Consider the following 15,468-nt stretch of genomic DNA (forward strand, 5'->3'; position numbering starts at 1 on the left):
TTCATATCAGGCAAATCTATACCAGCATTCTGAAGTATCCCAGGCACCACCTACTGTAAATAAGCCATATCACAGCAGATGCTCTGAATGCAAAGAGTACGTCCTGTTTCCGCCTTATCTTGTTGCCCTTTGTACGATTCAGGAGACTTACTCCCCTAGAACTGGTGCAGCTGAATCTACCACCTTCCTTGCATGGTGAAACGCCACCAGCTCCATAAAACTCTGCAAGATCAATTCCTTTACTTGTTCACATATTTCAACAACCAAATAGGATTCTCCCCACTTGTATGAAGTGGTGAGGATTAAGTGTTTAAAAGTAGACTGAGTAGAAAGCCCAAAGCCAACAGGCAGTGGTGGCTTTGGTCAGATCATGTGTCTTTTCTTCCTGTGGCTTCGGTGCGAAAGTTCTGCAACTCTGTCCCTGAGAGCTCCCAGTCTTGTCCCTCCCCTACAGGCCCTCCTGGTGAACATGGTTTAGTTCTGTTTCCTGTAACAGAACAAAAGACGCCTGTTTATATAGCACTCATTCAGAGGCCCTACTATTAAGGAAAAAAAAAAAAATTGGTGTGTTGTTACTGTTTTCATAGTCTGTCAAAACGGTTTGAATAAGATCCTGTGTTCTGCACAGGAAGTGGAAAAGGTGCAAGAAACAGGAAAATCTGTCCACTTCTCTGTAGTTATAGGTACCTCCTGCTTCTGCTGCATACTACATCTAGCATTTGCTGCTTTTCCAGGGTACCTGTTGAATCTTCTATTTTTAACACAGTGTTGTATGAAATACAGACAAATTTGGTTGAAACATACATACCACAGTAGTACTTCCAAAGGGTACACCCCCAATTTACAAACAGGTCAGGCTGAAGAGCATCATATAAGTATAAATGTGATTATAAGTTCACTCTGTTATTTTCTATATAACTTTAGAGCATTTAGAGCTTGAGTAAATTACACCACTAAGGAATATGTTGTTATTCCAAGATTCAGATGCTGAACTGGAAAATATTGTGGTGAATAGGATCTACAGTCTTTGAAGAACGCAAATTTTTGAAATCTGAAAAGCATAAAATAGTCTGTATGTTGCAACTACCTCTGGATTTGGAGCAAATGAGAAATTCCTGATACAGAATGGATCCTGTTGTTCTGCAGGAAGTTCGAATTCCATGTTTAAATATTGTAGCATGTGCCTCTGTCTGTGAAAACAACTGGTGAGCGCAATTCTCACTATTTTACCAATATGAAATCAGCAACACTAAAGCTATGGATTGGGTGTGGAGTGAAAGAAAAGCAGTCCCTCTGTCACCTTTGTTTATCAGTTTCTATGGCCAAATCAACAACACTAAGTCTATTGAATAAGACGTTAAATAATGCATTTGCTTTCTCCCTATTTCAAATTTCGCGCTAAGAATGTAACAGCCTCTCTCCCAAGATGTCTCTGCTCACACAGTAGCACCTTTGATACAAGAACTTGCCCTTATGTTCTGTTTTTAGAAGAAGCCACATAAAGTCCAGAAATTTGTTGTTTCTGTTGGACTGCCTTTAGGAGGCACAAACAAAAGTCTGGTTGTGTGTTTGTGTTCCCCGCGATTTGGCAGCTTTTTATGTCTTCCTGCTGAGCAGAGGCTTCTGGCTTGCCCTGTGAGTTATGACCATGCTTGCTTTGGCACAGGGAAAACTGAAACGGCTGCTGTTCAAGATGATGCTGGGTCCTAGGAGGAAACTCATGTTGTTGCAGATTAACTTCTCCATTTCTGCTTCTTTGTATGGGTGTAACCATCCTGCCACAACATCGTGGTGGGCCTATGTTTAGAACAGACTGATTTTCAGACTTGCACTTGGAGAATATTTCCCTGTGATCACACTGGGACTTTTCAGTCCTGACTCCAGAGCTGCTTGAAAGCCTCCTAAGAGCTGCAATGGCACACCCAGGTGCCTGAGTCCCTCCATTCCCTGACAGTCATTCCTCTGTCATGTCCCCACACAATCTCCCACTTTCACCAGTGCCACCTGGTCAGCTGTCATCATGGATGTGAACCCTTCTTATCAGGTCATGACAGAAACAGTCTGTTGAGTACCAGCCTATTTCTACTCCCTGGCTTATCTCTTGGAATATGTTAGCAAAATCAGGTGAAAGATGAGCAAGAAATGACCCTCATATCCTCCATCCCACTTTGCTTGATCTTGTTAGGGCATGATCTTCACATGAGCTGAATTACGAGTAAGCCAGCTCAACTTTGCCCACATGGCAGCTATTGTACCATCAAGATGCTTTACCTTGCTTAGAGCTCTCTGTGGCAAGGACTGCAGAGATGCACTAACAAGGGAGAGATGAGTATTGAATGTCTTGCAGGATGGGTCTTCTAGTGCTTTGTCAGCAACAAGAGGGACACTCTGGGCTGATCTGCTTAAACATGGGGCTGGGAAGAAGGAAAACCTACCAAACCCAGGCAAAAATGCCCATGAAGAAATACAAGGTGTGTCAGATTTCTTACCAATATGTGCCAGGTGAGGTACCTGTCAGGAGTGACTAACTAGGGATTATCACTGCTTACGTACTCATATTGCCAATAAAAGAGAATTTAACAAGGGCCAGTAGCTGGCCATTTGGTTATTAGGGAAAAAGGAAGCATTTAGAAAAGGAAGCTGTCTCTGAAAGGACTGTAGCAGCTGACCAGAAACCTGTGAGTTAGATTCAAGGGGCTAAATTCTAATCTGAAGCAAAATTTATTCATAAATCAGCAGTAAAAAAGATAACTGGAACTATGCTTATAGGCTGTGTGCGTGAAAACTTACGAAGATGTCATGTCCACAAATCAGCGTGGAAAGGAAAAGCATTAGTGGAGACATGAGCATGGTGTAAAAGTACCATCAAGAAGTCAGAACTTCTGGGTATGAAGATAGAGATGTGTGGAACATTAAGACTGGGATTTGAGTAATTAGGCAATTAATTATCTCTTGACATTTTAGAGTCTGATTCTAGTAATTTCATCAAGGATTTTCAATTCCTTAAACTATTACAAAACTTAAAGCTGTATGTATAGATGTAAGTATGTGCCTGAGCAGATGTCACTGATCTAGGGCACCAGTAGATTGCATTGGCATTGGGTGGTTCCACTATGACAAATTACTGGTAAATTGTTGGTTATTGTACCTTTTCTTTAAATTTAAATTTAAATTGGTACTTTTCTCTTAGCCCAAATAGTGCTCTTGATTGTTGCTGTCTCTGTTCTTCTTGCCCAGTCCAATTAGGCTTCTGTGGACCAGGAACAAACTGTAATGCCTGATTACACTTCGTTATTACTTTTAGTTTTGTGGCTTTTACCCCCTGCTAATTTCCCTCCAAGGCAACATGTACAAACAATTCTATTTGTGTAAAGAAAACTCTATGCTTATTTTGAAACAGCACCATTAATATTCTATTGAGTTGCAGCTGAGGTTTTGTTGCTGTGTTGCATGGCACAGCTCCACTTTCACATCTGATTGATAAGGGTGACACCAGTTTAGGTCTGTAGGAAGACAGAAGCAATGCTGATTTCTTCTAGTAACTCTGTAGAAAAGAAAATGCTTTCCCTTCACCAAGAGTGTATAAGCACTGTGTAGTGGGCTAATAGCACAGAGGAAAGAGTCAGGAATTCCTGAGGTTTATTTTTGGTGCTGTTTTTGATACATTGAGGTCACACCTACACACAGAGTAGGTGCATACAAAGATGGGGAGCTCCCAGCCAGTCAGGTGCAGCCGGCCCTGCTCAGGAATCTGTTTGGCAGTGCCTATGGTTGCATGGCTACAGGGCTTCTGTGCCAACCTGGTGCACAGTCAGCAAGCTGAGAACCTGGCTGATAAACACCAGTCTGTCTGCATCCACCCATGTAGCCTAGGGAGCCTGAAACACACATCTCTGGGCTTTTATGGAGATTGGCTTTGTTTTCACTGAAGACAGTGAGATTTTTGCCAGGGACTTCACACCTGGAGTGTAGTCAAGAGTAAAAAGAGATCAAGTAAATCCACCTACTTCTGATTTGGATAGGGCAGAATTTAATCACATGCCCCTGCCTGGCCTAGGCCATCAACGAGACAAACTTGCTATGTTTTAATTCATCTTTGAACTATTGAGAACCCACACTATTTTCAAGGTGTTTTGGATATGTAAACCTCAGCTAAGTGGTGAGTATTGTTAGCAGTCACCAGTCTGTGCTGGTATTGTTAACAAAATTTACATTTCCAATGTTCTTTTTAATTTTAAACTATTTCCCTCTCTGGAAGATAGAATTTTTGACATTAGATTATGCATCTTCCAGTCTTACTTTATGCAAAAAAATTTCAGTGTAATTTCTGTTCATAACTCTATATAGAGTTATTAATGTGAATTAATTCTTGCATTAGGATGGAAGGCTAAAAAAAGTGTGAGTCAGGGCAAATTCTCTGTGGATTCTTTTTTTTCTTACCTTATTTAAACTCTCCTTTTCTTGCAGAAAGAGGACCTCCAAATATATGAAAAATACTGTCAGAACAAGCCAAGGTCTGAAGCTCTCTGGAGGCAGTGTGGAGACAGCAGCTTCTTTCAGGTGGAATTTCACTGCAGAGTAGCAATGCAAGACCATCAAAGCTTGTTTTCCTTCTCTAGCTCTTCTTTCTTTAGAAAACTTAGAGAAACATACAGACTTTTCTGCATGCTTCTTACACTGATGGCAGGTGTGAAGGTGCTCGCAATGGGAGATGAGGCAGGTAGAGTAGCAGGTAGATTTCCTGGATAGGAGCCTGACCTCTCAGGCTGTACCCAAACAGAAGAGGTTGTTGGCTTCTTTGCAAACCCCAGATGATTGCAATCTCATGAGCACAGTCTGCCAGATTTTGACACTGAAGTGAACTGAAATATTAGCTCTTGTTTAGATCTATTTTCACTGTGGCACAAGTAACCTGGAAACAACTATGCAGATGAAACAAATTTCTCTGTTAATTAATTCACATACGTATAATATTCAGATTACCAAGTGATAATGATCTTGGTATCTTGCCTATGCTTAAAGAAACAATTGTATTTTTCTCCCCTATTGTCCCTTACAGGAATGCCAGCGCAAATTAGATCATAAGCTTTCACTAGATGCTTATCTCTTAAAGCCAGTTCAGAGAATCACCAAGTACCAGTTGCTGTTAAAGGTGAGTTCTCCATGACAGTGCAAAGAATTCCACTGCATACCTTGTTTTACTTACAGAATTTCATGTTAGCATTATTTTCTGAGCAACTACTGGGAAATTAATCCTGTCTCACTTCTTCAACTAATACTTTGTAATGCTTATTTGTAAAATGCTAACATTCAAGAAAGGGCTTCTATTTCAGAATAAGTACTGCTGTTATTTAGCAGTACTCATATACTAAGAAATAGCACTATATTACTATATATATCTACACTGCTATATATATAAAATAAGATATTTTATGTAGTAAATATTGTCTTATTTATTGTTTTATTTACTAATAGAAATAGAATTTGTCTTTATTGGATCAGTATGTGTTCTTAGAGTCTGGAAACAGGAACTGATGCTTTATATCCTGTTTCTGACATCTGTCCCTGCTTAACAAAACTCTTTCAGCTCTCTAAACCCAGTAGTTCCCTATAGTTGTGACTCAAATCTTTCAGAAGGAGCCGCACCCTTTTGGTGCTTCCATTTTAAAGACCCAGCTAGGAACACAGTATCCAAAACTTTTCCATGGGATGATATGTGAACTTCCCTCTTGATTTGGTTGGAACTGTGAGTGGTCTATGCTTGAAATTCTGGTCTGAACTGGGAAACAGGAAATATATGCTCTTGAACCAGTGACATTGTTTTGAAGATGGTGGCTAAAATTTCTGTCTTCATCTCCTCAGTTCTTAATAATATTTACTAACTTTTGTTATGGTAACGTCATGAAGGTGAATTACATACTGGTCTCAAGCCTCTGTACCAGTACTAGTGTTGGGTACTGTCATGAAATTCAGTGTGAAATTTGCAATGAAGATTTTGGGCTACAATTTTTTTTGTTAACAGGTATGTAAGGATCCGGCTGGCCATTCAGTTGTGCTGTATTTCTGTGACCTGTTTACTAACTTCATATAAAACTGTAGAGTCCAAATAGTGAAGGGGGATATTAACAAGGATGCAAACTCACTGACTTCAGTAGGTTTGTATCAATGCAATCCAGAAGTAAATTTGGCTTTATTTCTTGAAACTATTCTATGAGGATGGAGAAAATGTCAAAGTCCTCAGAAGAGCAAGACTAAACCAGATTCTAGTTTTAATTTGAAATATGACTGTAAATAAAACCAAGATTAGATCAAGAAGTAAAATTCTTAGGCAAAACAGGTTTCAGCCGTTGGGATCAAAGCTGGTCAGACCAGTTTTGTACTTCACAAAAACACATTGACACAGATGTTTACTTTGTGAGGCTTTGAGATCTGTGAAGATGGTGCACTTTTTCCGTGGCAGGAGGAGCATTTAAAAGTGTAGGAAAATAGGAGTCAGTGAAAAACTGGTAACAAGCAAGTCCCTAAGAACCTGTGTGTCTTGAGTGGTGGGCAGACTAGTTTTAAATTCTGGGTCACTGCAACCCTCTGATTTCAATCAGTTTAGCTAATATTATAGAGCAACATGCCCACTATACAGGGATCCATCCTCATCCTACAAATTGTGCAACAAGTACTACAGGAATGCATCGTGGTTTTACCTTCTAAACCCTGGTCACCCAAGCACTTGAGGAGAGACTGCTGCTGTCTGGGGTTTGCAAGGATTACCTCTTTGCAGCCCTGTTTTACGGGAACACAAGTGCTTCAGCTTTTGGCTTACATGATTTCCAAACCCAAAATGTGGCTGAAAGTGATATGCCTGAATGAAAGCAAGGTCAATGGCCACCCTTGTGAAGGGGTTTAATTCTTACTATAATAAAGATTACTAAAGTTAGTAGAGTCTTGATTCATTCCTAGGTGTATTTCTGGAGCATAATTTCTATTCTATTTCACATTGTAGTCGGCATAAGGAAACAAAACTAAGGTGATTTCCTGTACAGTTCTTAGTGAGGTGCTGTTATTACAAGAATTTATTTCTTAGTTTCTTTACAGTTTGCATTTCTGAAGTGAAAATTGCAGCCAACCAAACACTTCTTTCATTCCACTGGTATCTATATAGGGCAGGGACAAGTCAAAAATGATGATTGAAATGTTATTTGGCTATGAATTCTGTCACTGGAACTAAAATTTATTAATTGAGCTGATTAATGGATGCAGATTCCAAGAATCAAAATCGCAGGTCACTATACAACACTAATCAATTCTCTTACACTTTCTGTTTAATGGTTGGGATCCTGATTGACTCTGGTTCCAAATTATATGATGTAGTCTTGAGATCTTCCTTCTGCTTTGAGATCTCAAAGTCTTCTCCAGACTGTACCAAGCATATGTGGGTTTGTATCTGTTAAACTGTTCCTCCCTATATGCTTTTAGCAAAGATAGAGTCTGATTCTGATATTGGGTGGGTACTCATTGGCAGTAACTACTTTCTATTCAATACAGTGGGGGAAAAAAACAATCTGTGCATCTGAATTGGTTTCAGGGCTCCTCTGTAGGTAGAAGAGCAAGAGGCAAGGCAGTTGATTTCATTTAAAATGAAATGTTTATGTCTTTCGGGATTTGCATAGGTTGTAAACATTGGTTACAAAAAGAGAATTAAGTCCTGAGCTATGACTAGACATTTTCAAGCAAAGGATACATATATAAATAAGAAAAGTAATCCTTGTAAAGAACTGTACTGCAAGTAGCTCGTCCTAAATATTTGGACCTCTAAGATGGGATCTCTGTTTGTGAAATGAATACAGAAATTGAGCCCTCAAAAGGATTTTGTTTGTTTCTTTTCTTTGGGCACATGCTTCTTAACTTGTCTAGAACTTTGTCCCTTGTTCCTTCTGCAAGGGTTGGAGGATGGAACAACTGCTTATTTCAAGCAGAATTTAATGTTGAATTAATTTTTTGTAGAGGTCAGCATTGTTCTTCAAAACGACTGTTTCTCATAAAAGATTTTCAAATTTACAAATCTAGATCTGTAAATTGTAGTGCAGAGGCAGACAATAAGAGATGGGGAAGATTTATAGTAAAAAAAAAAAAACAGCTGAAAAACTTGTCTTATAGTTTAAAGAATTCTCATTTAATTTAAAGAAAAGAGATTTGTGATGTGGTTTGACTATAAGTCTATAAGCATCCACATAAGATGTGACTTCTTCCCATGCAGAATTTCTTTACCTGACAAGAGCTTCCTAAGACCTGATGGGTCATCAAGCCTGCCAAACTCAGACTAGACACTAATTTATATTTTTAACAGTAGTAACAATAGCTTGTGGAACACATTTCAAAGGGAAATCGTGAGTTGTCTAACACCTGAAATCATTATATTAAATTGAGTTTCTTTTCTAGCAGATATGGAGTTAAAGCTGGACGTAATTCTGTGACATGCAAGAAGTTTGTTATAAATATGTAATAATAGTCCTATCATCTTAAATGAACACATAAAACTTGAACATGTCCAAAAGGTCAAAATGTGCATCCTCAGTGACAATCCTGGTGAATGTCCTACTTGGGGTTTGTGTTTGTTTGTTTGGCTTGGGTTTGGTTTTGGTTTTCTTCCTGTAGTTCTGCTACTTTGCCTATGCGGCATAAATTTCAGGAAGGATTGTCTTATGGTAGCTTCTGGTATAAAAAGTTTCCAAGTAGTTTTCATATCTGCTTTTTAATCAGGAAATGCTGAAGTGCAGTAAGAATTCAGAGGGTACCGCTGAATTGGAAGAAGCTCTGGCCACGGTGCTTGATATTATCAAATCAGTAAATGACTCCATGCACCAGATAGCGATCACAGGATATGAGGTATTATTTTCTGTTGCTTTTGCTCCGGTCTTGCCCCGTCCAAGGTTCCTGTCATCATCATGCTGTGCCCATGGCTTGTACACTTTGCAGTAGCCTGTGCCACATTCTCTGGCTTTGCAGTTGAATCTAGGGTAGAGGATGGAGAGTAAGAGGGAGAACAGGTTGCAATCCTTAACTTAAGAAATAAAACATTCACACTTGGAGCCAGCGTCATCACCTTATAATCAACAGAACATACAAATGTTGAAGAAGTCCTTTTATAATGTACTGAGCTTATTCCCTCAATTTATTATACAAAGCACTCCTAGAAAAAACTTTCTGCTAGGATAATTATGTTTATCATTATTTGTTGATTACCACACAGATGTTGCCATGTCCTCTATCCACACATTGCTTCACTCTTCAGTTCTGAACCATGCTATTAATGTTTATGCTGGTAGCATCTGAGCCAAATATTTATATAAGTTGATGTATTTTCTTATCAATTGTCTTCAGACAAGGGCTTTAACTTAGAAAGGTCTGGTTCCTGCCTAGTTTCACTCTCATTCGGGTACTTTTATGGCTCCTTGGTGCATTTACCCCTGCTTTGCCCAAGGGTGTGCAGCATTGCATAGTTTGCAGATGGTGAGTCGAGAAACTAATGACAAAAGCTTTTAAAGACTGTTTTGCAGTGGGAGGGAGCTACACACCTACGTCTGTCTAGGCAGCAGTCTGTGTCTTCAGGCACCTATGTGTCTTTTAAGGTTTTGCCCAGGGATAGAAGCAGCTCATAGCAGAGCAGAAACTGAACCGAGATCTTTCAGAGCTGAGGCTTTTGCTTGTATGTCTGGACTGTACTCGGCCTTCATGCTGCTTGGAGTCGGGATTCTTGAAACCCAGCTCTTGTCAGAAGATGCTTCCTCTGAGGTCATCAGAGGACACACTGTGTACATAAGATCCAAAAGGGTCTTGGGACAGACCTTAGACACTAATTATGAACAGGGAGAGAAACTGGGAATTATGGACATGGAAAACAATGGGTTAATGGTTATATGAATAAAGGTTATATGAACACCTGTTGAGCAAGGAAGTACGTGCAGATGGATTTCCAGCTGTAACACCTCCACTCTCCAATGCAAGGGATACCTCGGTACATGCCTCTGCCTGGAAACTTAAACACCACTATGGGGAAAAAACTGTGGGTGGGATCACCCTAGTTTGAACGTGATGTAGGCTGTCTCTTTTCCTTGTTTGCCAGGGGGACGTCAGTGAGCTTGGGAAGCTGTTGATGCAAGGTTCCTTCAATGTGTGGACTGATCATAAAAAGGGGCACAACAAGGTGAAGGACTTGGCTAGATTCAAACCAATGCAGAGACACCTTTTTCTCTATACAAAGATGCTACTTTTCTGCAAGAAACGGGAGGAAAACACAGATGGCCACGAGAAGACGGCTTCATACAGCTTTAAAAATTCATTAAAGGTAATAAATGTGGTAATAGTTGGGGAGAGAAATAAATCTGGTGTTCTCACACCACAGGGATGTTTCCATGTGGAGACATGAAGAAACTACACATATCTGGAGCTATTTGCAGCCCTGAGTAAACAAAGGCTTCCATTTAGTTTTGATCTGGAGACTGACTCATCCGTACATCCTGCAGCTCAAGACATGAACCTTGGTTTTGCAACTCGAATGGGCACTTGCCCAGTGTCCCATAAAGAGGAGCAAGACTGAATAGGCCTGCATCTCTCACTATTCTGCCAATAAGCATCCTCCAAGTTCAGTTTTATTATGAGGTTTGTATTGACATCAATTGAGCAGATATATTCTGTGACAGTAATAGCCACAGATGAATCACAGCGCAGCAGTGCCCTTCTATTTGCAAGAGTGACATTTCCAGATATGAGTCAGGACACTTTCTGTCAAGATGAGATTCACAAGTAGGCCAGATTTTCCCTTTGAGCACATTGGTGTGACACTTGTGACTTCAGACAACTAACATGGGTCATCAAGTGTGATGCCGCAAAACTATTACGGGGTAACCAGACAGGAATTGTAATAGAACTTGGTTCAAGGAGTGCACTAATTCACATGAACATTTGCAGTTCCTTTCGGTAATAGCAGTAATGATGACATAATCAAAGCTGTTTAAATCTTCAAATATAATGCTGAGGCAAATCGGAGCAAGGGGGATGAACACTTATAGGAAGATGGTAAGCTGGTAAGTATAGTAGCAGCTGGACTTCAAAACTGTGGCTGAGAATCTATCATTTAAGGAATCTGTAATTATTTTTTTCAGTTCCCTGCTCATCTTGCCTAGTTAGGCACTTAGCTCCTTGCTCACCTCTCTTTTTTATAATTTTCCTGAAACTTTATCAAATTTTTTGTGTTGTCTGGATTTGCAGATGAGTCATTAAATCTCAAAGCCCTGTTCCATCCCACTTCTTCCACCTCAGCTGGTCAGTGATGGCTAGTTGAAAAATACCATCTTCTCAAACTGAAAATTGATATAGGTGGACAAGAGCCAGGATAGGGTTGAAAACTGACCCACAGCCCAAGAAAAAAAGCAAAGATGATAGACTGATGATCAGACATCAGCTGGTGTTACTTTTGAGCACTTAACTATTTTTTTTCCTAGAACAGTCCAAAAGATGAATGATAAATTAGATGTTGAGAAATAACATGTTCTGGATTTTACTTTTAATGACTCCCTGAGGTGCAGAAGAGAATGCAGCCTTTTAAAAGCACTTCTTGGAGGATAAAGGATTTAAAGACTGTTGACATTTTCCAGATTCCATCTTCTTTTCTGTTTTGAAACAGATGAGCACTGTGGGCATTACAGAAAATGTAAAAGGGGACAACAAGAAGTTTGAGATCTGGTACAATGGCAGAGAAGAAGTCTATATCATTCAGGTAACAACAATCCTATTTTTCCGAAGGACCATAGAATCATAGAATGGGTTTGTTTGGAAGGGACCTTAAATATCATCTAGTTCCAAACCCAAATTTTAAGGACTATACTTCCTTCCTATTGAAGTGTTTTTAAGGAAGTTTTCAGTTGCATGACTTTCGCTTTTCTGTACGCTAAAGAATCACACAGAATCACAGAATCACAAGGTTGGAAAGGACCCATTGGATCATCGAGTCCAACCATAAAGAAACAATAGCCATTGGTGTTTTCACTGAAATTACCAATTGATCGTTGTGAAAATGGTCATGATTTTGGGTAAAAAAGGAATAAAGTAGTGGAAGATTACTTGGAACACTGAACAGAAAATAAAGGACAGGATCTTAGATTCATGGTAATTTTTCCATCTTGAAGAGCATTTTCTGCTTTGCTCAAAGCTGAGCACAGTGTTCTATTCCTTGGAAAAATCAAGAGCAAATGTAGGTCAGGGCAGCCAAGTGATTGGCAATATGCTTTAATTAGATCTGCTTTTCCTCTTGTTTTCTCAGGCATCTTCTGTTGAGCTGAAAAACACATGGATTTCAGAGATTCGCAAAGTCCTGACAGGACAGCTAGAAGCCTGTAGAGGTAGGACATGCAAATCTGGTAATGTTTCCTTCCTTCTGTAGCTGTGTGTGACGGCATGGAGCTGGGATGAGCCACAACCCTAGAAACATCCATTTACAATAACATGTGAGGAGATGGACTCCCAATTTTCACTTTGTGCCTTCTCGTAAGACTGACACAAAAGATCTCCTTCCACATCCATGACCAGGTGCAGGAACTGGTCCTCTCCATCCTACTGTTTGTTTTGCTTTGTGTAATTTTCGAAGGTTTTTATTTTAAATCTAGTTGCCTGCTTTATGCTTTGTGTCAGTTATCCCATCTTTTTATCTTACTGACCTCCTTGTAAAACATGATTAATGACATCTCCCTCTCTCACAGAGATGTCACTATGAAGGTGATTTGTTATGTGCTCAACACATGAATGACTGAAGCCTCATAAGTACCTAAAGTAATGATACTCTTTTGGTTTTTTTTTGCAAGATATTGAATCCAAGACAGACAAAATTCAGTTACGTTATTCCAGATTGTTTTAATCACTATGTTCTCCTCTTAGCTGAGATACTATTCTATTTATGAACAAGAATGTAGGGTCCTAAATTTAAGCCATTTTCAGGCTCTCTTAAGACAAAAAACTATAGCTATGTCCAATACAGACTTTTCCTGGGCCCTGGCATTGCTTCTCACCTTGACCTGTCATTTCTGCTTCTCTCATACATAGACCTCTCTTTAAAGTTATGCAAGTAAAGCCTGTCCACCCACATCCTTCAGATTCCTAAGCGGACTTTGTCCTAGGAGGAAGCCTGTGCCTATGGTTTAACTTTAGAGGTCCCCTTTATTTTAATTGTCTGTTTCACAAGGACAATGAGTACTTACAGCCTCCTTAAGTGTAAACAACTGTGCACATTAGACTCAGCAAATTAATCCAATTCATAACAATATACCTATTTTCAGTGCTTACTACTCAGGTCCTTGCTACTATACTTGTCTTTATCCTTTCTCCCTTTTATTCTTAATTTCACTCTGGTCAGCTGAGCCAAAAATGCTGAGGCAAGAACTTGAGATTCTTATCAGTGCAGTTTCAGGACTTGATTTAGGGACTCTCTGATACAGTTTGTAATGTTCACTTCTGAAGTATAAAAGCAGGCTGTTCTTAGGTTACCCCAGAAGAGAAGAGTAACTTATGGAGAAAATAGATGTGTTCAGCATGCTAATCCTCTGCGTGTGTTTCTAGACAAAGAAAATTAAGCTTGTATGTTACCCAGATGAGTATCTGTGAAATCTTTGTAGCGTACAAGACCTATGCATACTATGCATTTTCCAGAGAAAACTATGCAGGAATGAAGACTAAAACCTTTTGATAACATTTATATTTTAATAATCTTTGTTGTTTTGTATTAAGATCATAGAATCTTAGAATATTTCAAGTTTCAAGGGACCTCAGCAGACTGAAGTTCAACATCTTGCTTAAAGTCAGTTATTGGTCAAACCAAGCTTACTCAAGACTTTGTCCAGTCTGGTCTTAAGAACATCCAAGGATGACTTTCATCCTACTCTATGAGCAAAGTCAAGCTTTCCCTCGTTGTGAGTCTAGACAGGAAAGCAGCCAGAGGACAAAAATTGTATCTTATTATCCTATTGCAACCTTATCATTACCTTGACCCAAATTATCACATGGATCAAAGTCCTTATTACAATCCTGATAGCAGGAAGGAAATGCTTTGTCCTGTGGTTTTTAAATAGTTGTTTCTATTTCAAATGACTCATGAAAGAAAAGGCCTTAATTCATAACTAATCCAAGACTGTGTGTTGTAAAGAGAAAGAAGAGGGAGACGTTTGTCTGAGCTGTTTTAATGACTGGTTTTAGGACTTGCAAAAGGGGTTGGAATTTTAGAAGGAACCAGCTGAGATGAATGAGTGAGTAAAGGGCAAAGAAGGTGGCCAAAGGTATGTGATTAATAGTTTAACATATGGGTTGTTACTGTCCAAACACTGAGTATATATTCACTCCCGATCGTATGCTGTAGTGAGCATGGAATGTTACCAAGGCTTTGGGTAACACTTTAAACTGTGAGTCCCAGAGACCACAATTGTCTCTTGCAGGCAAAGGAATTAGGGATGCAGTTTAAGCAATCTATGCAAGGCTGTGAATCAGTTGCCAAAACCAGGAAGGAAGCTACTCCTGACTGCTCACGCAGAGTGCTCCTTTCTCCCAGCATTCCCACAGGCTCCCAGTGCTGTCCCTGCCCTTTTACCAACAGGGGCTTCATCTTCTTCTAGAGTGAAACAGCCCCAGAATCTCAGCAATGTGAGAATTTCAAAGCGGCTCCTTCCACTGCCACTTCAATTCTCAGTGTCTGACTTTCCTGGCCCTGAAAACAAGGTTGTCAGCATCTTTCTTATCATCTTTCTCCACGTAGTAGTTACTGGACATAGGTACAAACGAGTCTGTTGCTACCTTGCAGATATGCAAAAAGAATAAACAAATGGCATCTGAATAACACTTTATTATTGCTGTTTGTGTAGGGTGCTGAGCAAAAGCGTTCTTCAAAGTGATGGGGATATTTTCTTCTAGATGGCTGCATGTGCAATAGGACTGATGTGCATGTGTTGCTGAATTCAGAAAAAGCTGTGAGCCACAAAACTTGTATTGTATTCTGGGGAAAAAAGGCCAATATGTCAGTTCCCTAGATCCATATCGCGCAGTGAGCTAGGAAGATGCACAGAGAAAAGAGAAGGTGGTAGGGCAAGAAATTTCTTCTGTACTGAAAAAGTATGGTTAGATGAGCTGTTTGAGTGGGCTACGTTTTCAGCATTTAGGATGACCATATGCCTTTGTCTTCAAGGACAGGTATTCCATTTTGATTGCAGAAGAGGTCAAAATTTCTCCTCTCCTATTTCTCCTTCTCTCTCCCATTTCTCTTTCTCTCTCCCACCTTCTATGCAAACAAGGAAGTAACTTACACAATTTGGAGCAATTTATTTTTACATTTTTTTTAACAGAAGCAAGTCAACTGCACCAAAGAATCACTGAGAGTGTATACCATGCACCAATGGATTCCTCTAATGCAAGCAGGTAATCACAGCTATCATGGCATGT

General features: G+C 39.6%; 1 protein-coding gene across 12 annotated transcripts in view; it reads left to right on the forward strand.

Annotated features, from left to right (window-relative positions):
* Positions 1-15,468, forward strand: part of MCF2L2 (MCF.2 cell line derived transforming sequence-like 2) — a 162,585-nt gene that overhangs the window by 127,893 nt on the left and 19,224 nt on the right. For all 12 annotated transcript variants that reach the window (XM_054074842.1, XM_054074843.1, XM_054074839.1 and 9 more), the window contains 7 exons: positions 4,468-4,560; positions 5,060-5,152; positions 8,755-8,880; positions 10,118-10,339; positions 11,678-11,770; positions 12,314-12,392; positions 15,372-15,444. In XM_054074842.1, the coding sequence (XP_053930817.1) occupies positions 4,468-4,560; positions 5,060-5,152; positions 8,755-8,880; positions 10,118-10,339; positions 11,678-11,770; positions 12,314-12,392; positions 15,372-15,444 (779 nt within the window). The remainder of the gene's footprint in view (positions 1-4,467; positions 4,561-5,059; positions 5,153-8,754; positions 8,881-10,117; positions 10,340-11,677; positions 11,771-12,313; positions 12,393-15,371; positions 15,445-15,468) is intronic.

Source organism: Cuculus canorus, chromosome 9 (genome assembly GCF_017976375.1).
Source record: "Cuculus canorus isolate bCucCan1 chromosome 9, bCucCan1.pri, whole genome shotgun sequence".
Lineage (NCBI taxonomy): Eukaryota > Metazoa > Chordata > Aves > Cuculiformes > Cuculidae > Cuculus > Cuculus canorus.